Here is a 19,795-nt window from a genome sequence, read left to right on the forward strand (position 1 = left end):
TGATATATTTTTTAGATTATTATAATATCTGAAAATCTAGACAATTATCGAACATAATAAGCAGTTATCAATTGTCAATTAGTCAAAAATCGGAACCGATAGCTGCGTCATGGATTTTGTAATGTCTGTAATAATTTTTTATTTATCACCCGTTTATCGCGTCGCGTCATTATGAAAATGTCATTTGCTCCATATGGTTTTATAGTTTTAAAATAAAATATAAAACAGGTTTTGGAATAAGCTTTTATCAATGTGTCAATACAGGTTGCACGAGAATAAAAGGTCATATTTACAAGAGCATGAACTATAATGCTATCTTTAATTATCGTAGAAAAACTATTCGGAAACGTAATGACGTCAGAGTCGAAATCTAGCTCGGTGATAATAAAAATATACTCTGTTCAATACGCTCTGTATAAGATGAGAAAAATAATGGCTTGAATTTCTTTTATGTTAAAGATGACAAAGAATTAGTTTCATTCATTGAGTTTCGTGCAAAAGAAAAATTAAATAGTCACTTTTATTCAACGCAAAAAATCGTTTTTTAAAACACTTTTCGATGATTTATTTACTGCAGTGTCCACACGCGATGTACATGAAAAATCTAGACATGGAGCAACAATTATAGACAGCAAAAAAGAAAATCGAATTTACAAATGCGAGATAAGAGCAAACGAAGCGTCAATCAATATATTGTGTCGATGCGACAATGACGAGTCTGTGACGCTCGACAAGCGTCAATAAAACTCGAATTTGATCGCGCGGTGAAATGTGCATACGTACGAGCTTTTCGCGTGTTCATGAGCATCTTGATAACATCATCGCGCATCGTGTACGTTTCCATAAAATTCGACGAGACGAAGCTATTTTTTACGCTAAATTTGGTTAACCTCACAATAGAGCGTAAAGTCTCTGGAATTCCATAGAAAGGCGTCGAATAAATAGAAGTTAGTTGAGCCTTTTTTCAAATCGAAGACAGACGAGATTGTACTATAATATATAGTGACGTCGTGAACTAGAATACGAGATGCAGTAGCCAAGAGCTGGAACTGCAAGACTTACGCAGCTGATCGGTCCCGCGTCGAACACGTGGCCAGTCCCCATTGCATCAAAGCCGACTCGTGTTAATATGTATTCGATGACGTTTTGATCGGGACGATTTTTTTATCTCGCTCTCTCTCTCTTTTTTTGACGCGATCAATTTCGATTTTTGAACATTTTGAATAAATTCGCCAATCTACCACTAATCATTTATACAATGTACTGAAGATTAACGCAATCGATCTTTGGTAAACAAAGTCGATCAGAACGACAAATTGTTGTGCGTAGACAAAACTCAATATACGATCGTCAACAGAAGCCAATCGTGGAAAGACTAGACTAATGGACATTCGACACCGAATTTTCATCAGCGAATCATAATTGTTGCAGGAACTGTGCCCGAGGCCTGCGCGCAATTGCTTCGATCTCGCGAAGTATTCTTACCTAGCTTTCGAGAGTTTAGAACGTTAAATCCGTGAATACACTAATGAGCTAGAAAGAGAAAAAGAAGAAAAAGTGAGAGATAGAGAGAGAGAGAGAGACAGACAGACGAGGGCAACGGCGGCTATGACGTTAATCGTTGACGCGCGTCACAGCTCCTCACGCGCGCGCACACATATACACATTACACTTTGCATAGCGCCAGCATTAGCGGCAATGCGTTGCGCAATTTTCGAGCGCAACTTACATACATACTTACATACAAGAAGAAAAAGACAAAAAAGCGAGTAGGCATACTCAATTTTCGCCTGGCAATGGCCTCTGCGCGCACAAGCTCATTTTTCTGCAAGCTATCGTTATCGTGCGAGACTGAGCTGGACTCAAAGTTGAAGACGATTTCGACAAAGTCGAGTTAATTTCGATGACAATTATTTATAGAATAGATGGCTGAATATTAGCCCCCGCGTCCGAGTAAGAAGCGCGAGCTTTTCTACTCTATTATTGCGCTCCAAGTTGTCTTGAATCTAAATCGAGTACGCGATTAATTCTTCTAGCGATTTATCTCGTGAGAGAAGCAGTGCCATGTGCCCGTGACTGTTCAGTGCGATCTTATGTTACTCTAAAACTAGCGAAAGTTAGATAGCACTAGCATGTCTGAAACCTGGATACATCTCTCTCCGTTGCAATCAAACGTAACAAAATATGAAATCGTTGACCTCGTCTAGCAATACTTTACTGCTATATACTGCGCAAACAGACGTATACAGTATACACTTGTTTGTATTGTAGTGCGTTACAAGTTCGATTATTGTTACGTATCATCAGTACAGTGTGCGTGTTTTTATATAAAAAATCGTTGACTCGCAACAATAGAGTGCTTATTGAAAAAAAAAATGGAACGTTACGAATTTTAACAGTCGCGCTTTGCATCGTTTATTACTCATACCCAGGTATGCAACTCATCATACAGGAAAATTTTCTGATAATCGATACAGAATCAGCTCAACGCCTGCCACAAGTTCATAAACAAGTTTCAAGCCCGCGTCTGCTTAGCGAGCTGTACCATTTTTCATTGCCGAAATAAACCAGCATCGCAAACTGTGCGACAATTGTCTCGTGGTACACTGACGGCAAAAGATTCGAACGTATCGACTTTCGCGCACTGAGTATGTGTAGGTCCGTGTGCACATGCAAGTGCATCGCGTTTATAGCAATACGGTACCGTCCTTGTATTCTTCATCGTCGCGTGAACATTTTTTGCTAGTGTCTCTCGCCAAGCATCGTTGCTAATTTTTCTTCTCCTTTTATTTTTTTGTAACGTAATAAAATCTCTCATTGTGTTCTACATATTATTCTATGTACAGGTCTAGGTACTATATGTATAAGTGCGCTTATGGCTCTGCGCGAATGTAAAAGTGTGCAAATGCTGCTATTCTCGCTCGGAAGCCCATTATATTCTACGCGCTATGACCATAATCTATTATTATAAACGCGAACATGTATAAAAGATGTTGTACGTACATGACCGTGTGTACGTATGTGACTGAGTATATGTATTGATCGACTGGCTCACGTCTAACCATGAGTTTTTATAAAATAAATTTCTACGTCACTCGGCTTGTTTTGCTTATTACATTATGTTTTCGCTGGTACACGTATTACTTTTCATTAGAAATTGTAATCGCTGAGTTGTTGAGATTTGACAATTTTACAAAAATTTATATAAATTACCCCAAAAGTATGTTGTTTTTATCTAAAGCAATTTTATAAAACAAAAATAAGAATAATAAATACTTTTTCGGAGATTGTATTTGCCTGTAACCTTCAAAAGAAAAATACATGCCACACCCTGTACAACTCGATTGGCAAATTGAGAGGATCATCGTTTATTCACGCTTAGGCGTTTTGCTCATTCGTTTCGTTTCGTTTCTCTCGGATTTTTCACGTTTCGAAGGCTTAATAAGCATAAGATTACAATAACTTTTATAGCCATTATAGTTATCTGTTTTTTTTTTTCATACAAAGTTTTTAACTTGTTGTAATGACCTAATCGCGCCCACGGTGGCGTTTTTTTCAAAGTCTCAACTATTTAAAAAATATCAGTTTGTGTAAACGAAAAAACGGTTGTTAATCAATAATCTGGTAATATGCCAGAAGAACAAATTATTTCTCCCTCCCTCTCTCTCTCTCTCTTTTTTTATTCGTCAGCCTTTTAAGCCATTTCCGTCGAAATTTTATGATAACAGCGTCAGATTACCAAAGTGACTTTTTTTCCTATTTATCTCGTCGATATCGGTCAGTTAACTGAAGATAAAACAACACACCAGTAATGAATCAAAAATTAACTCTTTGCTTCAGACTTGTTGTGTTATATATTGTATGAAGAAAAAACGCTAAATAGTTGGACGTCATATTTTCTTTACTTTTTAATTAACTTGTACTAATCGAAAGCTTCAGTAATCGATATCCGCACGAGCAGTTGGTCAGTCGATGAAACAAATTACTTCCCTGCGAGCTTAGTTTCATGCAACGTGGCGAGTGAGCGACTATTTAATTTTATCTTTTTTTCGGGGTTTTTCGGTGAAACGCGCGCGCTCTGATGCCGAACAGCTGTTCATCAGCAAAATAAAGTGTACGTGTGCGAATACTGTGCGCGCAAATCAAGAACGCGCTCCCGCAGTTTGCACAGTCTCTTACGTGGTTATCTAATTTAGCTTCACAAAAATAAATTATCTCGGACTTCAAAAATAGGTCGGAAAATGCCTCTAGCTACATGTTTTTATTGCTAAATATTCAAGTCAGAGAATTCATCTGTATGTCTCTTATGGATAGTATACATGTATGACTACATTATTTACCTATCGCATAGCGCAATTCAATTACCCTCTTGCTCTATGAAGTATTCCATTGATGTTTGCTGTTTCGAGCTGGACAGCTTTTTAATATTTAAGCAGGGGAGTAAATGTACAGCCAAGTTGAAAAGAGATGTGCACGACGACAAGCGTATCGTTGTGAGCGTGAAATTTTATCAATTTTGTAAGCAAAGCTCGTAGGAAAGCGAGCCTCGAAACTGTGACTGCGAAAGATGCAATTCGTGTCACGTGACCATTGTATACGTAGCAGTATAGATACGCAGCACGAGGCTAGTTTCAAGCTGTATATAATGCAACACGTCTTAGCTAAGCCTATTTTCGTTTTATCCCTGCGGGCTCTCTCCCTCTCTTTCACTCTACGTATATGTATTACACCGCGAGATATATAATTATTATAATGGATCATCTTTAAAGCTTAGCACGAGCTTCATAACTCTCAGGATATCCCGAGAGTTTTAAATTTCTTGTACGTGTGCCGCAAAGAGAATTGCAATGTCAACGTTCATATATAATTTCGTAAAACTTAATTTATTTTAATATTATCAACTGTGTCAGAAAAATTTAATATCTAATAGTAAAACGTTGAATCATATGGTAAATTGTAATAAATAATAAATAGTTAAATAATGTTATGAAATTTAAATTAATGACTCAATTTTTTAATTTTTCAGAACTACCAGCCGAGGAGGGTGAGTACTAAGAGAAATTTACTAGACATTTTTTGTGTATCATTAGTTTAGATGCAAAAAAATTCCAGGAGTAAATCCTCATTATTCATTGACTTGAACGCAGTGACCAAATCCTTGCGCTCGCGCAACGTTCGTTACGCCTTGTCAGTTTCGGAGCATTAACTCGGATGCACTTAGAATACACATATAAACACCTATTCACACAGACGCGAGTTGCAGCTATTACCGGTCACGCGAGGCGGCTTTTCTTCTTCTCTGTCACTTTTGCATTGTAGTAGATTACGCAGCTCGTAATAAATCGAAGTATTGAGCTTTGAAATGACACCTTGATCGATTTACTTTTTTCAAAAAAGTTTAGGAGCTTACGGTTTCTTTTCTAACCACAAAGTAACAAATATTATGCATCGACGCGTAATCGTCCGATAGACTTATATGCAAATAAAGACAAAAGACAATCGTCTGGTTCATATATTTATGTATATAACATTTATACTTACTCACTGGCACATGCTTTGTGGAAAACGCCGATAAGACGCGGTAATTGCGTTAAAGCAATGCAATGCGCGCTATAGTGTATAGACTGCGCGCATACGCGCGCGTATTATCTGTCATATACACTCGCACAAGTTCATATGTAGAGACACGTAAGGCTTCGACGTTTTGTTTTCAACGGCAGTAACTTTTTTTTTTTTTTTTTTATACTTTTCTACTTGTGCTTTTTCATAGACTGTGTTGGAACTTTCGTTATCGTTGAAAAAAAAGTTTTCATTTCCGCGTCTACACCACTCTATCTGACACTTGTATGTTACAAATAAAAGCAGACTCGAAGGTGTTTTTAGTTTAGGCTCAATTTTCGTTTTTTTTTACATTCTTCCTGGATATAAGACATATTTACCATAGATTTACTAGTGCATTAAATTATCCGAATAAAAGTTGATATAGTTGCGAGTTCTGTCACAAAGAGGCCTTATTATCAATACGAATCAAAATCCAATTTGATTGCGCGATACAACTCATTTAGAATACATACGTAAAATGGAAATCCAATGGAAATTCAATATTATTTTTCCCTCTATGAAAAGTTTTAGATGCGCGCGGAGCATTTTATAAACGTGCTTATTTACTTTCATCAGCGAGCTTTTTCTTTCACTTGATCTACTTTGCGTTTGAAGGAGCGAGCATGTGCAACAGATCTGATACTTTTTTTCTGCATCTCGGTCTTTCTACGAAATCAAATTATTTTTTGGCTCCAGCGTGTATTCCACAGTGTGCATTTTCAAAAAATTTTAATATGTTTAATGAAACGGTAAAAAAAAGTTTAGTCACAGTGAGGATGCAAAAGTCCGCAGCAATCAGTTGACAGCACCCTTAACCGTCTTTTATTTGTTACATCACATTCGAGTTCATTGTAGTGTGCATATATTCAAGAGAGACTGGCGAATAAAGTGCATTATATACCAGCGGTATAAAAGGGCAACGACGCAAATCTAGGCCAAGTAAACTTCATTGTTTTTGCTTTGCATCCGCATAGGTATAAGATAGATGAACTACCGAATAACGTAACATTTGAGAAATTCCTCATGAGTCGTGTTAAAATCAATGCTATCATTCGGCAAAATTGAAATATCGCCGATTGCACGAGAGCTTGTTGCCTATTGAGGCCTGAACACCTGAACGGAAACGGAATTCAACTTTTTTGTCGGTATACGTTGGATAATTCATGCACAAAAGCACTATACTCTATTCCTGCTCCTGAGAATTTAAGTCTCGCCACGAGAGATTAATTGGCGAGCTTCAACCATATATTTTTTTAATTCATTCAAGGTCGAAAAAAAGTCAAGGTTGATATTTCCACGCTTCCATTTTTTATTCAGTGTCCTGCAGGTTTATCAAACTGAAAAAAGAACGAAAGAAGAAAGAACGGTTTTGTTTGAATCGCTCAACAAGCTACCAAAGCTACGTTGTTTATTCTATTCTTTTGTTCTTTTCATTCTTTCATTTACAAAAAAAATATGTCTTTAAGAATGTCGTAATGTAATCTCTTTTCAAATCTTTGTTTTTTCTAAACTATATTTAAACCACAGAAATTTGAGCCACAATTAAAATACTTCATGTTAGATGGAAGGAAGTAAACTAAATGAAATTATCAAAAATATTTTGACTGAAAACAATGAGACGCGTTCTTTTTTAAATTATAAACGTAGAGGACGAGTGAGAAATGTTCATCCTCTATTTTTGGCTCAAATTTATGTTTTTACTCGAAATAATAATCGCTCTCCAAATGAAAAAACCCGTAGGGCAAAAATGAATCTCGAAGAATAGAGGACACTTTGAAAACTGTCCTCATCGGAAATTTCGTCGTTGAAAAGTTCGCCCGAATGTCCATGCTAATCTATGCTCTTTTCTCAACAGGAAAATCCATCTGGCAGCTCGTACTGGAACAATTCGATGACCTCTTAGTTAAGATTCTTCTGTTAGCCGCTATTATTTCTTTTGTAAGTATCTGTCTGCTAAGACTGTAGATGCAAAAAATGATAAAATACGAAAATTGCGTTGTAACTCAATGGATTATTGCAGGTACTAGCCTTATTCGAAGAGCACGAAGATGCATTCACAGCGTTCGTCGAGCCATTCGTCATTCTTCTTATTCTCATCGCTAACGCGGTCGTTGGCGTGTGGCAAGAGCGCAACGCCGAGTCGGCCATCGAGGCTCTCAAAGAATACGAGCCTGAGATGGGCAAAGTGGTGCGCGGCGACAAATCCGGCGTCCAGCGCATCCGCGCCAAGGAGATCGTTCCCGGTGACGTAGTCGAGATCTCGGTCGGTGACAAAATCCCCGCCGACATCCGCATCACCAAGATCTTCTCGACGACCCTCAGGATCGATCAGTCCATCCTCACCGGCGAATCCGTTTCCGTCATCAAGCACACCGATCCCGTGCCCGACCCGCGCGCCGTCAACCAGGACAAAAAGAACATCCTCTTCTCCGGTACCAATGTCGCAGCTGGCAAGGCTCGTGGCGTCGTCATCGGCACCGGTCTCAACACTGCCATCGGTAAAATCCGCACGGAGATGTCCGAGACCGAAGAAATAAAGACCCCGCTCCAGCAGAAACTCGACGAGTTCGGTGAACAGCTGTCCAAGGTCATCTCCGTCATTTGCGTCGCCGTATGGGCCATCAACATCGGCCACTTCAACGACCCAGCTCACGGTGGCTCCTGGATCAAAGGTGCTATCTACTACTTCAAAATCGCCGTCGCTCTGGCCGTAGCTGCTATCCCCGAAGGTTTACCAGCTGTCATCACTACTTGTTTGGCTCTCGGTACGAGACGTATGGCTAAAAAGAATGCCATTGTCAGATCCCTGCCATCTGTCGAAACCCTCGGTTGCACGTCTGTCATCTGCTCCGATAAGACCGGTACCCTCACTACCAATCAGATGTCTGTCAGCCGCATGTTCGTCTTCGAAAAGATCGACGGCAACGACAGCAACTTCCACGAGTTCGAAATCACTGGATCCACCTACGAACCCAACGGTGAAGTGTTCCTCAAGGGCCAGAAAGTCCGTGGAGCCGATTACGAGACCCTTCACGAACTTGGAACTATCTGCATCATGTGCAACGACTCCGCCATCGACTTCAACGAATTCAAACAGGCCTTCGAAAAAGTCGGTGAAGCCACCGAAACCGCCCTCATCGTCCTCGCTGAAAAGATCAATCCTTACGGTGTCAACAAGACCGGCCTCGATCGCCGTGGAACTGCCATCGTCGTCCGCCAAGACATCGAAACCAAGTGGAAGAAGGAATTCACCCTGGAATTCTCTCGCGATCGTAAATCCATGTCCTCGTACTGCGTACCCCTCAAAGCTACCAAGCTCGGAACTGGACCAAAACTCTTCGTCAAGGGAGCACCCGAGGGCGTGCTTGAACGTTGTACGCACGCTCGTGTTGGCTCGCAGAAATTCCCTCTTACCTCTACTCTCAAGAACCGCATCCTCGATCTCACCCGTCAATACGGTACTGGCCGCGACACTCTTCGTTGCTTGGCCTTAGCCACCGCCGACCACCCAATGAAGCCCGAAGACATGGATCTCGGTGACTCTACCAAATTCTACACCTACGAGAAGGACCTCACCTTCGTCGGTGTCGTCGGTATGTTGGACCCACCTCGCAAAGAGGTCTTTGACTCCATCGTACGTTGCCGTGCCGCTGGTATCCGCGTCATTGTCATCACTGGTGATAACAAAGCTACAGCTGAAGCCATCTGCCGCAGGATCGGCGTCTTCGGCGAAGACGAAGATACCACCGGAAAATCTTACTCTGGTCGCGAGTTTGACGACCTCTCGCTGTCCGAGCAGAGGGCCGCTTGCGCCCGTGCCAGGCTCTTCTCTCGCGTCGAGCCCGCTCACAAATCAAAGATCGTCGAGTTCTTGCAGAGCATGAACGAGATCTCCGCCATGACTGGTGATGGTGTCAATGACGCCCCAGCCCTGAAGAAGGCTGAAATTGGTATTGCTATGGGATCTGGTACCGCTGTAGCTAAATCTGCCGCTGAGATGGTGTTGGCTGACGACAACTTCTCATCCATTGTTGCCGCCGTTGAAGAAGGCCGTGCCATTTACAATAACATGAAACAATTTATCCGTTATCTTATTTCCTCGAACATTGGTGAAGTCGTCAGGTAAGATCTGTTCGCTTAAATGAATCATGGCTTTTCATTTAATTTTTATTCCAAAATATTATTCTCGTATTTCAGTATTTTCTTGACTGCTGCTCTTGGTCTTCCCGAAGCTTTAATCCCCGTTCAACTCTTATGGGTCAACCTTGTAACAGACGGTCTTCCAGCTACTGCTCTTGGTTTCAACCCTCCTGACTTGGATATCATGCAAAAGGTAATTATACCAAATGCTTTATTGCTGATTACTTGAACTCTAGCAAGCTTGTAAAAAAGATCAAACCGTGACACAGTTACAAATTAACATGCTTTTTTCGATTATTTATAGCCTCCTCGTAAAGCCGATGAATCACTCATCTCAGGGTGGTTGTTCTTCCGTTATTTGGCTATCGGTGGATATGTCGGCGCTGCCACTGTTGGATCTGCCGCCTGGTGGTTCTTGTACAGTCCTTATGGACCACAAATGAACTACTACCAACTGGTAAGTATTTCATTTCAATTTTGATATTTTAATCAATAAATTCTTATGAACCATGTGCTCGACCGTAGACTCATCACTTGGCATGTATCGGTGGTGGCGAAGAATTCAAAGGTATTGACTGCAAAGTCTTCAGCGACCCCCATCCCATGACAATGGCTCTGTCTGTCCTTGTCACCATTGAAATGTTGAACGCTATGAACAGGTAATTTACCTTTTTTTTCATTTATAAATATTATATCGATTGAGTATGGATATATTATTGCACATTATTAACTCATATATTTTTTTAGCTTGTCTGAGAACCAGTCTCTCGTTAGCATGCCACCATGGTCGAATTTGTGGCTCATCGCCTCAATGGCTCTTTCTTTCACACTCCACTTTGTTATTCTTCACGTTGAAGTTCTTTCGGTGAGATTATCTACGTCATAACAACTGTGGATCATCAGATGGTTATGATTTTTGAAATTCTCTAATATTACAAATATTTTGACTTTTTTGTTACAGACTGTATTCCAAGTTACTCCTTTGACTGCAGAAGAATGGATAACCGTACTGAAGTTTTCGCTTCCTGTGGTACTTCTAGACGAAACCTTGAAGTTTGTCGCCAGAAAAATTGCAGATGGTGAGAATCCAATTTACACGATTCACTGGATTGTCCTTATGTGGGGAGTGTTCTTTGGACTTTTAGTTCTCGGCCCAATATAAATAACCCGCTGCAGGGTGTTTAATTAGCGTAAATGAAAGATGCCTTTCTTACGGAAGCCAAGCTCAACGCCTTGGACTTGCAGTTGCATTTAACTAAAAAAGAGCAAAAAATAATAAGCTTCTCCTCTAAGAGGAGATTTATGATATGAATTAACGAAAACAAGTGTGTCCACGTGAGATTTTAATTATTCTGACTGTTGCGCATGGTGTTGGTCGAGTGTTATTAGAAAAAAGTACCTTAATCTTCAGTTTTTGTAGTTATTTAGCTCGACCAAAAAACACCAATGCACCATACTTCAAAATAGGTACTCACTGTATCATACTAAATCAATTTCAGTGACGCTTATGATTGTTTTTCTTAAGGCTTGATTTTTCCGACATATTCTTAGAAGAACCTACGATCATATTGTTTCGTACAAGTGCCTTTAAATATTAACGTTCTTTCTGCGAGGCAATAATCTTGTTTTTCCAAAAAAAAATACCGCTAATATTTGACTCCTTATTAACGCTGGCTCTACTTTTTCAACTGCAAGCTTTATTCTTTTCTCTTTTTGATGCTCGTGCAAGCTTTTTAATAGCAACTTAACACTCGACTGCATATATACATTATATGCTTAGATAAAAAATTCAGAAAATTATTTACACTTTGTTAATTTAGATTTAAAATTTGAACGCTTACTCATTAACGGAAGTGCATATACAAAAATTTTTCAAATGTCTTATTAGTCTCACGTAAAAACACTTTTCGTTATTTTCTACCCTTCGTGTAAGCAGTCACGGTTTTCGGTGATAATTTAAAAACAAAACTAGCTAAATGTCTCTTTTTTTTGACTTAAAAACATCCTTACCAACTGGCCGCATAATAATATTAATTATACGTGTATGATTGTATACAAGTTTTGTGTTAAAACTCGTAGGGCTATATATATTTCAGTAATGTTTAGAACTCGTAATTCGCAAGAAGCACGGATCGTTGAGCACTTATTTGTATCATCCTATACGTGTTTAGGGAGGGCGATGAATAGAATTTTTTTAAAGTAATAATCAACTGTACATAAATAACGTAGAATCTAATGCTGTAAATTTAAGCTTAAAAAATAAATTTGTTATTCGCTCGTCGTGAAGAGATGGATTTCGGATTGATCTCGTCCCGCACTCGTCGGTGAAATGTATAAGACACAATAACGTAGTTGTATAAATATTTCAAAAAAAATTACAATAATGAAGTAAAAATATACACAGCAAAAAGACCGAAGTAACATCTGCTCACTTACATAATTACAACAGCTAAATCAAATTTAAATTTAATCATTTATTATATATAAATGGTTTGTTTATAATAGTAATCTTTCATGCTCGTGTATTTATTATGTACCTTTTATCTTATTGTTATTCACTTGATATTTATTATTAAAAATATACACTCCGAAAACCCACACAATTAATATAATTTTATCTCTTCTTTAATACAGCACCTTTTTTTTCTTAACCTTTTGGCTTTTATGCACTGTAATACTTGGCTCATTTTTCATTATTTATAAGCATAAATGTGTGCGTGTGAAGTCACAAGCAACAATATCGACCGAAAAAAACTGTTACGATGCAAATTACTGTGAAAAAGAAAATAGTTAAGTATGTGCTTGAATGGTGAAGTTTTTCTTATCTTGTACATTGTACAGAGCTATAACTCTTCAGTCACTTAAGCACTAGTTTACATTGACAATTTTAAGTTAAGAAATTTTCTTGAATCAATATTGAGGTGGTTTTACCATACTTAATTAAAAAGCATTATTATAGAATTCTTGAAGCTGTCAGTGTCAACTTTTTCAAATTTTGCAACATTTTTTATATGAATAAAAATCCTGTTTGTGTTCTTTATCATCTGCAGCCTCTTATTATAAGATGCAAGACTTTTTAACTAAATTGCAAGCGTATTGATGTACAATCATTTTATAATTGTCATTTAATATTAGTAAAACAAATTAACCGTATTATTACTGGATACTTAGCAATTGTATTTTTTGTGCAAACATTTATATATATATATATATATATATTTATATATATATAAATTATACATACATATACAGAAACAGCAAAATTAATGCTTTTAACGAGAGAAAGAATGAGAGTAAAAATAGTGAGATGTACCCTTTTTTATTAGTTTTTAATTCCATGTACTCAATTACAAACATGAGTTATACATTATAAGTTGATGTGAAACTGAAAAATTCACTAGAAAAAGCAAGTTCAAACTTAAAAGATTGTTTTTGGCGTGAAGCACACACTGATAAAATATATATAGTAAAAAATGGACGGACCAGGTTTACTAATGGTTGCAATGAATCTGCCACTCTTTAACTGTAAGTATTTGATACCACCTTATTGGTGTATGTGTGTGCGTCATTATAATACCTTAAGAATGTGAATTTACATTCTGTCATACCTTTCCATTTATGTCCAATTTTAACTGTTTATTGTAACGACGAATAATGAAACCTTTTGAATCAATTGAATTAAAAATATCAAAATGAAATACCACAAGGACTGGTTGTTTTCACCTTCATTTTAACAAGTTGGATGAGTGAATAACATTAGCGTAATACGTTTTTAGCTTTTAGGTATTAATATAAGTACGTGCAATCTACGAGTTATGTAAAACGAATTTTAAAGTATTCTATATAACTAAATGACATCTTTTGCTCCTGCCGTAGTATACTATGATATCGTTTTAAGGCGATATAGAAGAAGCCAGCCAAAATATCTAAATTTCAATCCAGTTTTTTGAAACTTCTACTGAATATTTTGCCAAAAGGCTCTATGGTAACCTTAAGAACATCAAAATAAAGGACGCCATAAAATAAAGCCTTTTGGCAAAATATTCAGTAGAAGTTTCAGCAAACTGAATTGAAATTTTGATATTTTGGCTGGATGCTATATCTCCTTAATTGAAATATATTTGACATTCGAGTAATAATGTGAGTTAGAAAGTGAGATCTAAAATTTTTACGGATTTATATTTGATGATTAGTAGGTAATCATCCATGTCAGAACGGAATTTAAAACTTTGAATAATAAAAATTCTTTTTCTTCAAGTGAAATTGTATAAGAATTTAGCGTAAAGAATTCATAGTTTACGTATTTTCCAATTAAAATTAGTAAAAGTTACAAGTCGATCACTTGTGATAAAATTATAAAAAATTCACGTAAACAGTTTTTAAATCCACCCATTGCCAGCTTATAATTGCATATCTAAGCATAATTATTAACCACATTTAAGTACAAATAATTACGGTGTTGTAAATGCATAATATACACACATTGATCAAATCTTTGTATTAATCAGTCAGTTTACTCACTGGACCCATGTAAGCATTTGCTATTGCTATTCGTTCGATGTTACTATGCGAATTTAAACTTTTTTAGACCAATATCAGTTACAAGGACTCATTTTCAAACTTATCAAAAAAAAAAAAAAATTATTAGTTAGAGATAAAATGACGTAAAAGATTTAAAAAAGTTGCCGCGTACATGTCTGAAACTGATATATCCGAGTTAACGTTAACAAGCGATAGTAGCATAGAAGCTAGTTAAAATATTCAATTGCAAACCAATAATTTCCTTGGGAACATATAAAAAGAAATATTCTTAGAAAAAATATACTTGTGACAACTCTTAATGGTTGACCATATTGAATTACTTTTATTTTTATTTTAACAGATCTGATTTTAGTTATAGGGAATAGATGATGGTTAAATCATTTTATTGCCTTCATTCTCTAACGTGTGTTTTCTTATCCTCGTGTGGACTCATACTATTGTTCGCATGATTCTGAAATATCTCAATTGTATAAATATCATAAGTAATCTTTCGTCGTTTAGACAACCATACTGTTATAAATTTTAAATATTCAACATAATAATAACAATGATTTTTCAGAAAAGATATGAGTCTTGAATTTTGATCATTTATCATTTTCTAAATCATTTATTTTTGGACAAAAATACTGGATAGAAAATATACATCATTCGTTTGGTAACCGGTCAAATGCACTATGCCATTAAAATCTAGCCTACCTTTGATTTTCCACGGCATTGAAATTCGGTATAATTTAGTTGAATCTAATTCAATCTAGTAGAAAACTGAAATGACCAGACCAACTACTATTCTTTCTCAATCATATGCATTGCGAATCAGAACCTAGAATGCATGTTAAATATGAGAATGACCAATGATGCCACTATTAGGACAATCCTGAAGGCTCATCGTGAAAAACTCCCTAATGTCTTTAATACTTGCTTGTTGAGTGGTTTTTACAATAATCCATTTTGATAGATCTTGCGCACATCACCCAATGAATCGATTTCTACGAGGTACGATCGTTATCAAAGTTAAGGTAAAGTATGAGTCTTTTGTCAATATAAATACTTTTTTATCAATATGTTTCGTATTTATTGTATAGAGACAAAAAGTTTTTCGATTACGTGTCAAAATGCTTCATTTGAATCAAATATCTAATGGCAAATGATGCAGCACATTTAAGCATACAGACAAAAGTCACGGTGATTTTGAAGATATACATTTATAAGTATATTAAACATTATCCGATGTTTGATTTTCAATCATCGATAAAATGATGACGGTTTGAAAGTTGTGATTTTTAAAATAATTCATAGGATAATTTATCTTTGTCAATCGTGTACAATAATATATAGCACGTATTTTATCATATTTCTATGATAATATTGTCCATTATTGTACATAAATATACTCTATGAACATAAGCTTACTAATGAATGTTTATCACGCAACAATATACATATAATCAGTGTTGAATCAACGACGATAAGTGAAAAAATGCGTAATTTTAATAGCCGCGCCAGATACCAGAAGATTTACAATATACATACACATCATATAAATCCAGCTACATACACAACGCGAATGCATATCAGTGAATGAATGATAACATGGCCATGAATAATAGCCAATAGATAGCTTTTTTAATCTTTCTTCGTACACTTGGCTTTTTGATTTTAATAGAATATTTTACTAAAGTGACAATTGAATTGTTGCTCACGCTTATCCTCGAACCGAGCAAAACGAAAGAGCTTCTGTAAATGCAACAGCTCTCTCAATAAGACGGAGAATAAAACGCTAACTGCCACGCGCCCGTCTTCAGCTCTGCATATATAAGACCATCCTACAGCTCATGCGGGACGCTGCTGCTTATTTTTTTCGTGATTCGCTCTGCTACCGCTGCCGAAGCTGCGTTTTGCAATACGCCTGGACTAAACTGCAGCGATGACCGACTGCACTGTGCAACAACGGCAACCGCAACCACAACAACGGCAGTAAAAAACCTGCTCGTGTATATAATCGAAACTCCGAGTTTCTTGGCTCGTTATTAAACGGACCCTTTTTTGGGTATTTCTCTCTGTTTTACAGTTGCACCACCGGTGAAACCAGTTCCCCAATAAATGGATGACTGAGTTAATCCATCCCCAACGAAGCACTTATGGAAACTTATTATATTATTACAATCATCGGTCATCTTCAATCTCATTTATTTATATATATATATTTATATATATTTGAACGACGCCGCTCTAGGTAAACCTGAGTAGGAAAATCAACGAATGAAAAAGAGAAGCAGAACTTGGTTTTCTGTTTGCTTCGTCGGGCGGACATCGATCATAGTGAACCAGCCGCGTCAAACATATATTTATGTATATATAAATTTCTAGAAATGAACAATTAAATACGTGATGCGAGTGTGAATGAAAGAAAAAAAGAGTCGAGAATAAATGAGTGCGAGAGCGAAAGAGTTATATATTTATATATATACTATATATACATATGTAATATCATTAAAATATTTATGTTAAATAAAATGTGACGTGCGAATTATTTTTCGAAAAACAAAGAAATTCAGAGAAATGAATTATATTTCGCGAGGCCAAAAAAGAGAGAAAATACGCGAGTCTCGCAAATTTGATTTTCCATTCGAATAATCTTTTATGTATATCGTGGATAATAAGCAGCAGCTCTGCTTTTCAACGAAGTTTTTTACATTTTAACACGTATAAGGTAACAACGCATTCGTTGGAAGAGCAGCGGCTGGACAGCCAAAAAATAAAAGGAGATCTTAACTGAACTTCAGCGTGCACGTATAGTAACTAAGCATATTCGGACCTGAGATTCGAACAATGGCGACGCAAATATGTGATTAATATTTATTAATTTAATTCATGTTAAAAAGTCGCAATTTTCTTCAAACCAATCGTGTGCGATGTATTTGATATGCGTTATTAAGTTTTCTTCAATTAGAATTACGCCAAAATTTATAAGACATCTCGTTACGAGTCTTGGGAGATTTACAGTCCTTCGATTGCAATAAAGAACGATCATAATACGAGACTCTATCTATATTAAATCGATACAATTCCTTAACATAATACCGTCGTCGTGCGCGAATCCTCTCTCAATTTTCAAATCAATATCTTCGCGCTGTGAAACGAAGGAAAAAACTATGAAAATTTTTAAAAATTTTACCAGTTTTTTGATAGAAATTATAAATCTAAGAAAAACAAAACAGTTGTTAAGTAGAGAAATGAGTTTGATGTCGCTTGAGTCACGAGTCTGCCGATGAATCGTCTTTACTTTCCGAATCACGCAATGTTTTTCGGGATACTGGCGAGGATTTAACGATCGAAACAAGTTGCATCGCTGTTAAATGATTATATGTCTGTGTAAACTTTCAAAGCACGAGTGCGCGCAAATACCGGCACTCATCTTTGTAAAATCAAACGTTGGATAAAATTTAATAAAATCGATTTAAAAAATGGACTCATATGTGTGTAATTGTACTCTTTACTGCTTTCAACAGCAATGCGACATATAACCTGTGAAATATTTCTTGATAATTATTACTTTATAGTTAACTCATCATCTCTTCATATTTACTTCTCCCAACCTTCTTTTTCGTAACTCGGATAATTACCCTATTGCTACTATTATCGTTGTATCTCACTTGTATAAAATTTATATGATGCATGATTTTTAGGTTGTTTCAAAAAGTTAAAACAAAAGTTTGAAAAGTCATCTACGCACGTCTGAAAATTTTTGTGATAAACTGATGAATAAAATTGAACCTCATTTTAATTGAAAAACATGTCTTTACATAATTCAAAACAAAACTTCAGGAAAAAATCGAATTTAGACAATTTAGTCTAAAAGTTTGTTTGAAATTATTTGCAAGTTTGTTCTTCAAGTATATAAATATTTTATTGTATTTAAAATGTTATAAACATGCTTTTAAACAATTTTGACTTTAAAATCGCTCAAAACCATACAGACTATAAGTTTTAAATTGGGTGAAAAACCTTTCCGAAAAAACAGAATGTTGCATATCATTTTAGAAGTCATTGGACGATTTTTTCAGACTTGGAGGGAGAGACTTAATCAATCATAGTTTTTTTTTGAAAATCTTTATGCTCCAAGTATTCGATATACGGTCGTGTATATGTGTATCCAAGTTAACAATAAAAAATCCTACTGATTAATTAATGCTTAATATCCTGTCATTTAACAAAACTCATGTGATATAATTCTTAATTATACTGTTACAGTGAGCGAAGAGGTAATTCAACGGATCTAAAATCTGTTGACAAACGCTTAGTTTGTGCCACGTATCAACAAGAAGATACGCTATAATCGTCTTTCATCGCGGAAAAATTAAACCTAAAGAAAAGATTGTAACTAATATATAAATAACATCTGCACTAAATTGTAACTAATAAATTCTTCGTAAGCTGGCAAATTAATGGTCATTCCGGTAATTCTATTGCATGAAGAAAAACACACTGCGTATAAAAAAATCTATTATTTAGTATGTTTTTTTTAAAGAGTAATAAGAAAGTATAGTATAAATGGAATATATTTTAACAATTCGAAAATTAAGCGTACTGTTGTGAATTCAAACAAGCTGATTTTTAATATACTTAGTTTGTTTACAACTTTGCTAGGATCATTATCATTAGGATTATTGTTATTGTTTTAATATTAAGAATTTCTCTCTGCTGAAAATGAGAGACAAAGTAACCAACCTCTCGCAACTTCTCATTTTGTAGAAAGAACTATAGGCACAACTGTTGCATAATAAGTACTTTATATACAAACGCTAGAAATTGCTCCCTTGGTATCACTGAGAAAAAAATTCATTGATTCAATGAAATTTAATTTAATATTTTATATACTATTAATTTAAAAAAATGAATGATTGAAGCAATGAAACTTTGGTAAAAACAATTCAATATTTTGTTGGAAAAACAATGAACAAAATATTTAGTTCAGTCAGCAAATTATATAATAATTTTTATTAAATGATATTATTAAATGGACAATATGAATTTCATTGGAATTATGAAATATTTTAATGAAATATATTATTGGATTAAACAATAGTTATTTATGTAACAAGTGCCCAAAAAGGCGTTTTTGGGCACGAGTGTGCGGAAAAAGACATGTTTTTCCCGCACACTGTGCGCAAAAAGCTGGGCACGTGTTGCATACAAAATTTTATGCAGTAGTAGGCGAAAAATACGTTCATTTAAATGAGGCGTTTTACCGCACACCTGTGTCCAAAATGGGGCATTTTACCGCACACAAGTGTCCAAAAACGCTTTTTGTGCACTAAAAAATGTGCGAAAAAAGACATTTTTCGTCATACTATTGCATAAATATTTTTTCCCGTAAATAATTCTATTTCATAGTTTCAATGAAATACAATGTCTTAAATAACTTTCATAAAATCAATGAAATATTTATTTATTCTCATTAAATGAAATTGTTGCTTTAATAAAATAATTATATGATTTGATTAATTGAATT

At 35.8% G+C, this 19,795-nt stretch overlaps 1 protein-coding gene across 6 annotated transcripts in view; it reads left to right on the forward strand.

The window, feature by feature from the left end:
• The window catches only part of LOC106657367 (calcium-transporting ATPase sarcoplasmic/endoplasmic reticulum type), a 28,362-nt gene extending 11,665 nt beyond the window's left edge, over positions 1-16,697 (forward strand). For 4 of the 6 annotated variants that reach the window (XM_014378841.2, XM_023457632.1, XM_014378842.2 and 1 more), the window contains exons 3-10: positions 5,027-5,044; positions 7,457-7,539; positions 7,622-9,723; positions 9,799-9,934; positions 10,046-10,198; positions 10,267-10,400; positions 10,489-10,606; positions 10,703-10,903. In XM_014378841.2, coding sequence (XP_014234327.1) covers positions 5,027-5,044; positions 7,457-7,539; positions 7,622-9,723; positions 9,799-9,934; positions 10,046-10,198; positions 10,267-10,400; positions 10,489-10,606; positions 10,703-10,903 — 2,945 coding nt within the window. Of the gene's footprint in view, positions 1-5,026; positions 5,045-7,456; positions 7,540-7,621; positions 9,724-9,798; positions 9,935-10,045; positions 10,199-10,266; positions 10,401-10,488; positions 10,607-10,702; positions 12,354-16,351 lie in introns of those variants that run through there. The other 2 variants (XM_014378845.1, XM_014378844.2) reach the window with 2 other exon arrangements.
• Positions 16,698-19,795: the final 3,098 nt, after the last annotated feature.

Source organism: Trichogramma pretiosum, unplaced genomic scaffold (assembly GCF_000599845.2).
Source record: "Trichogramma pretiosum strain Unisexual culture from Peru unplaced genomic scaffold, Tpre_2.0 scaffold81, whole genome shotgun sequence".
Lineage (NCBI taxonomy): Eukaryota > Metazoa > Arthropoda > Insecta > Hymenoptera > Trichogrammatidae > Trichogramma > Trichogramma pretiosum.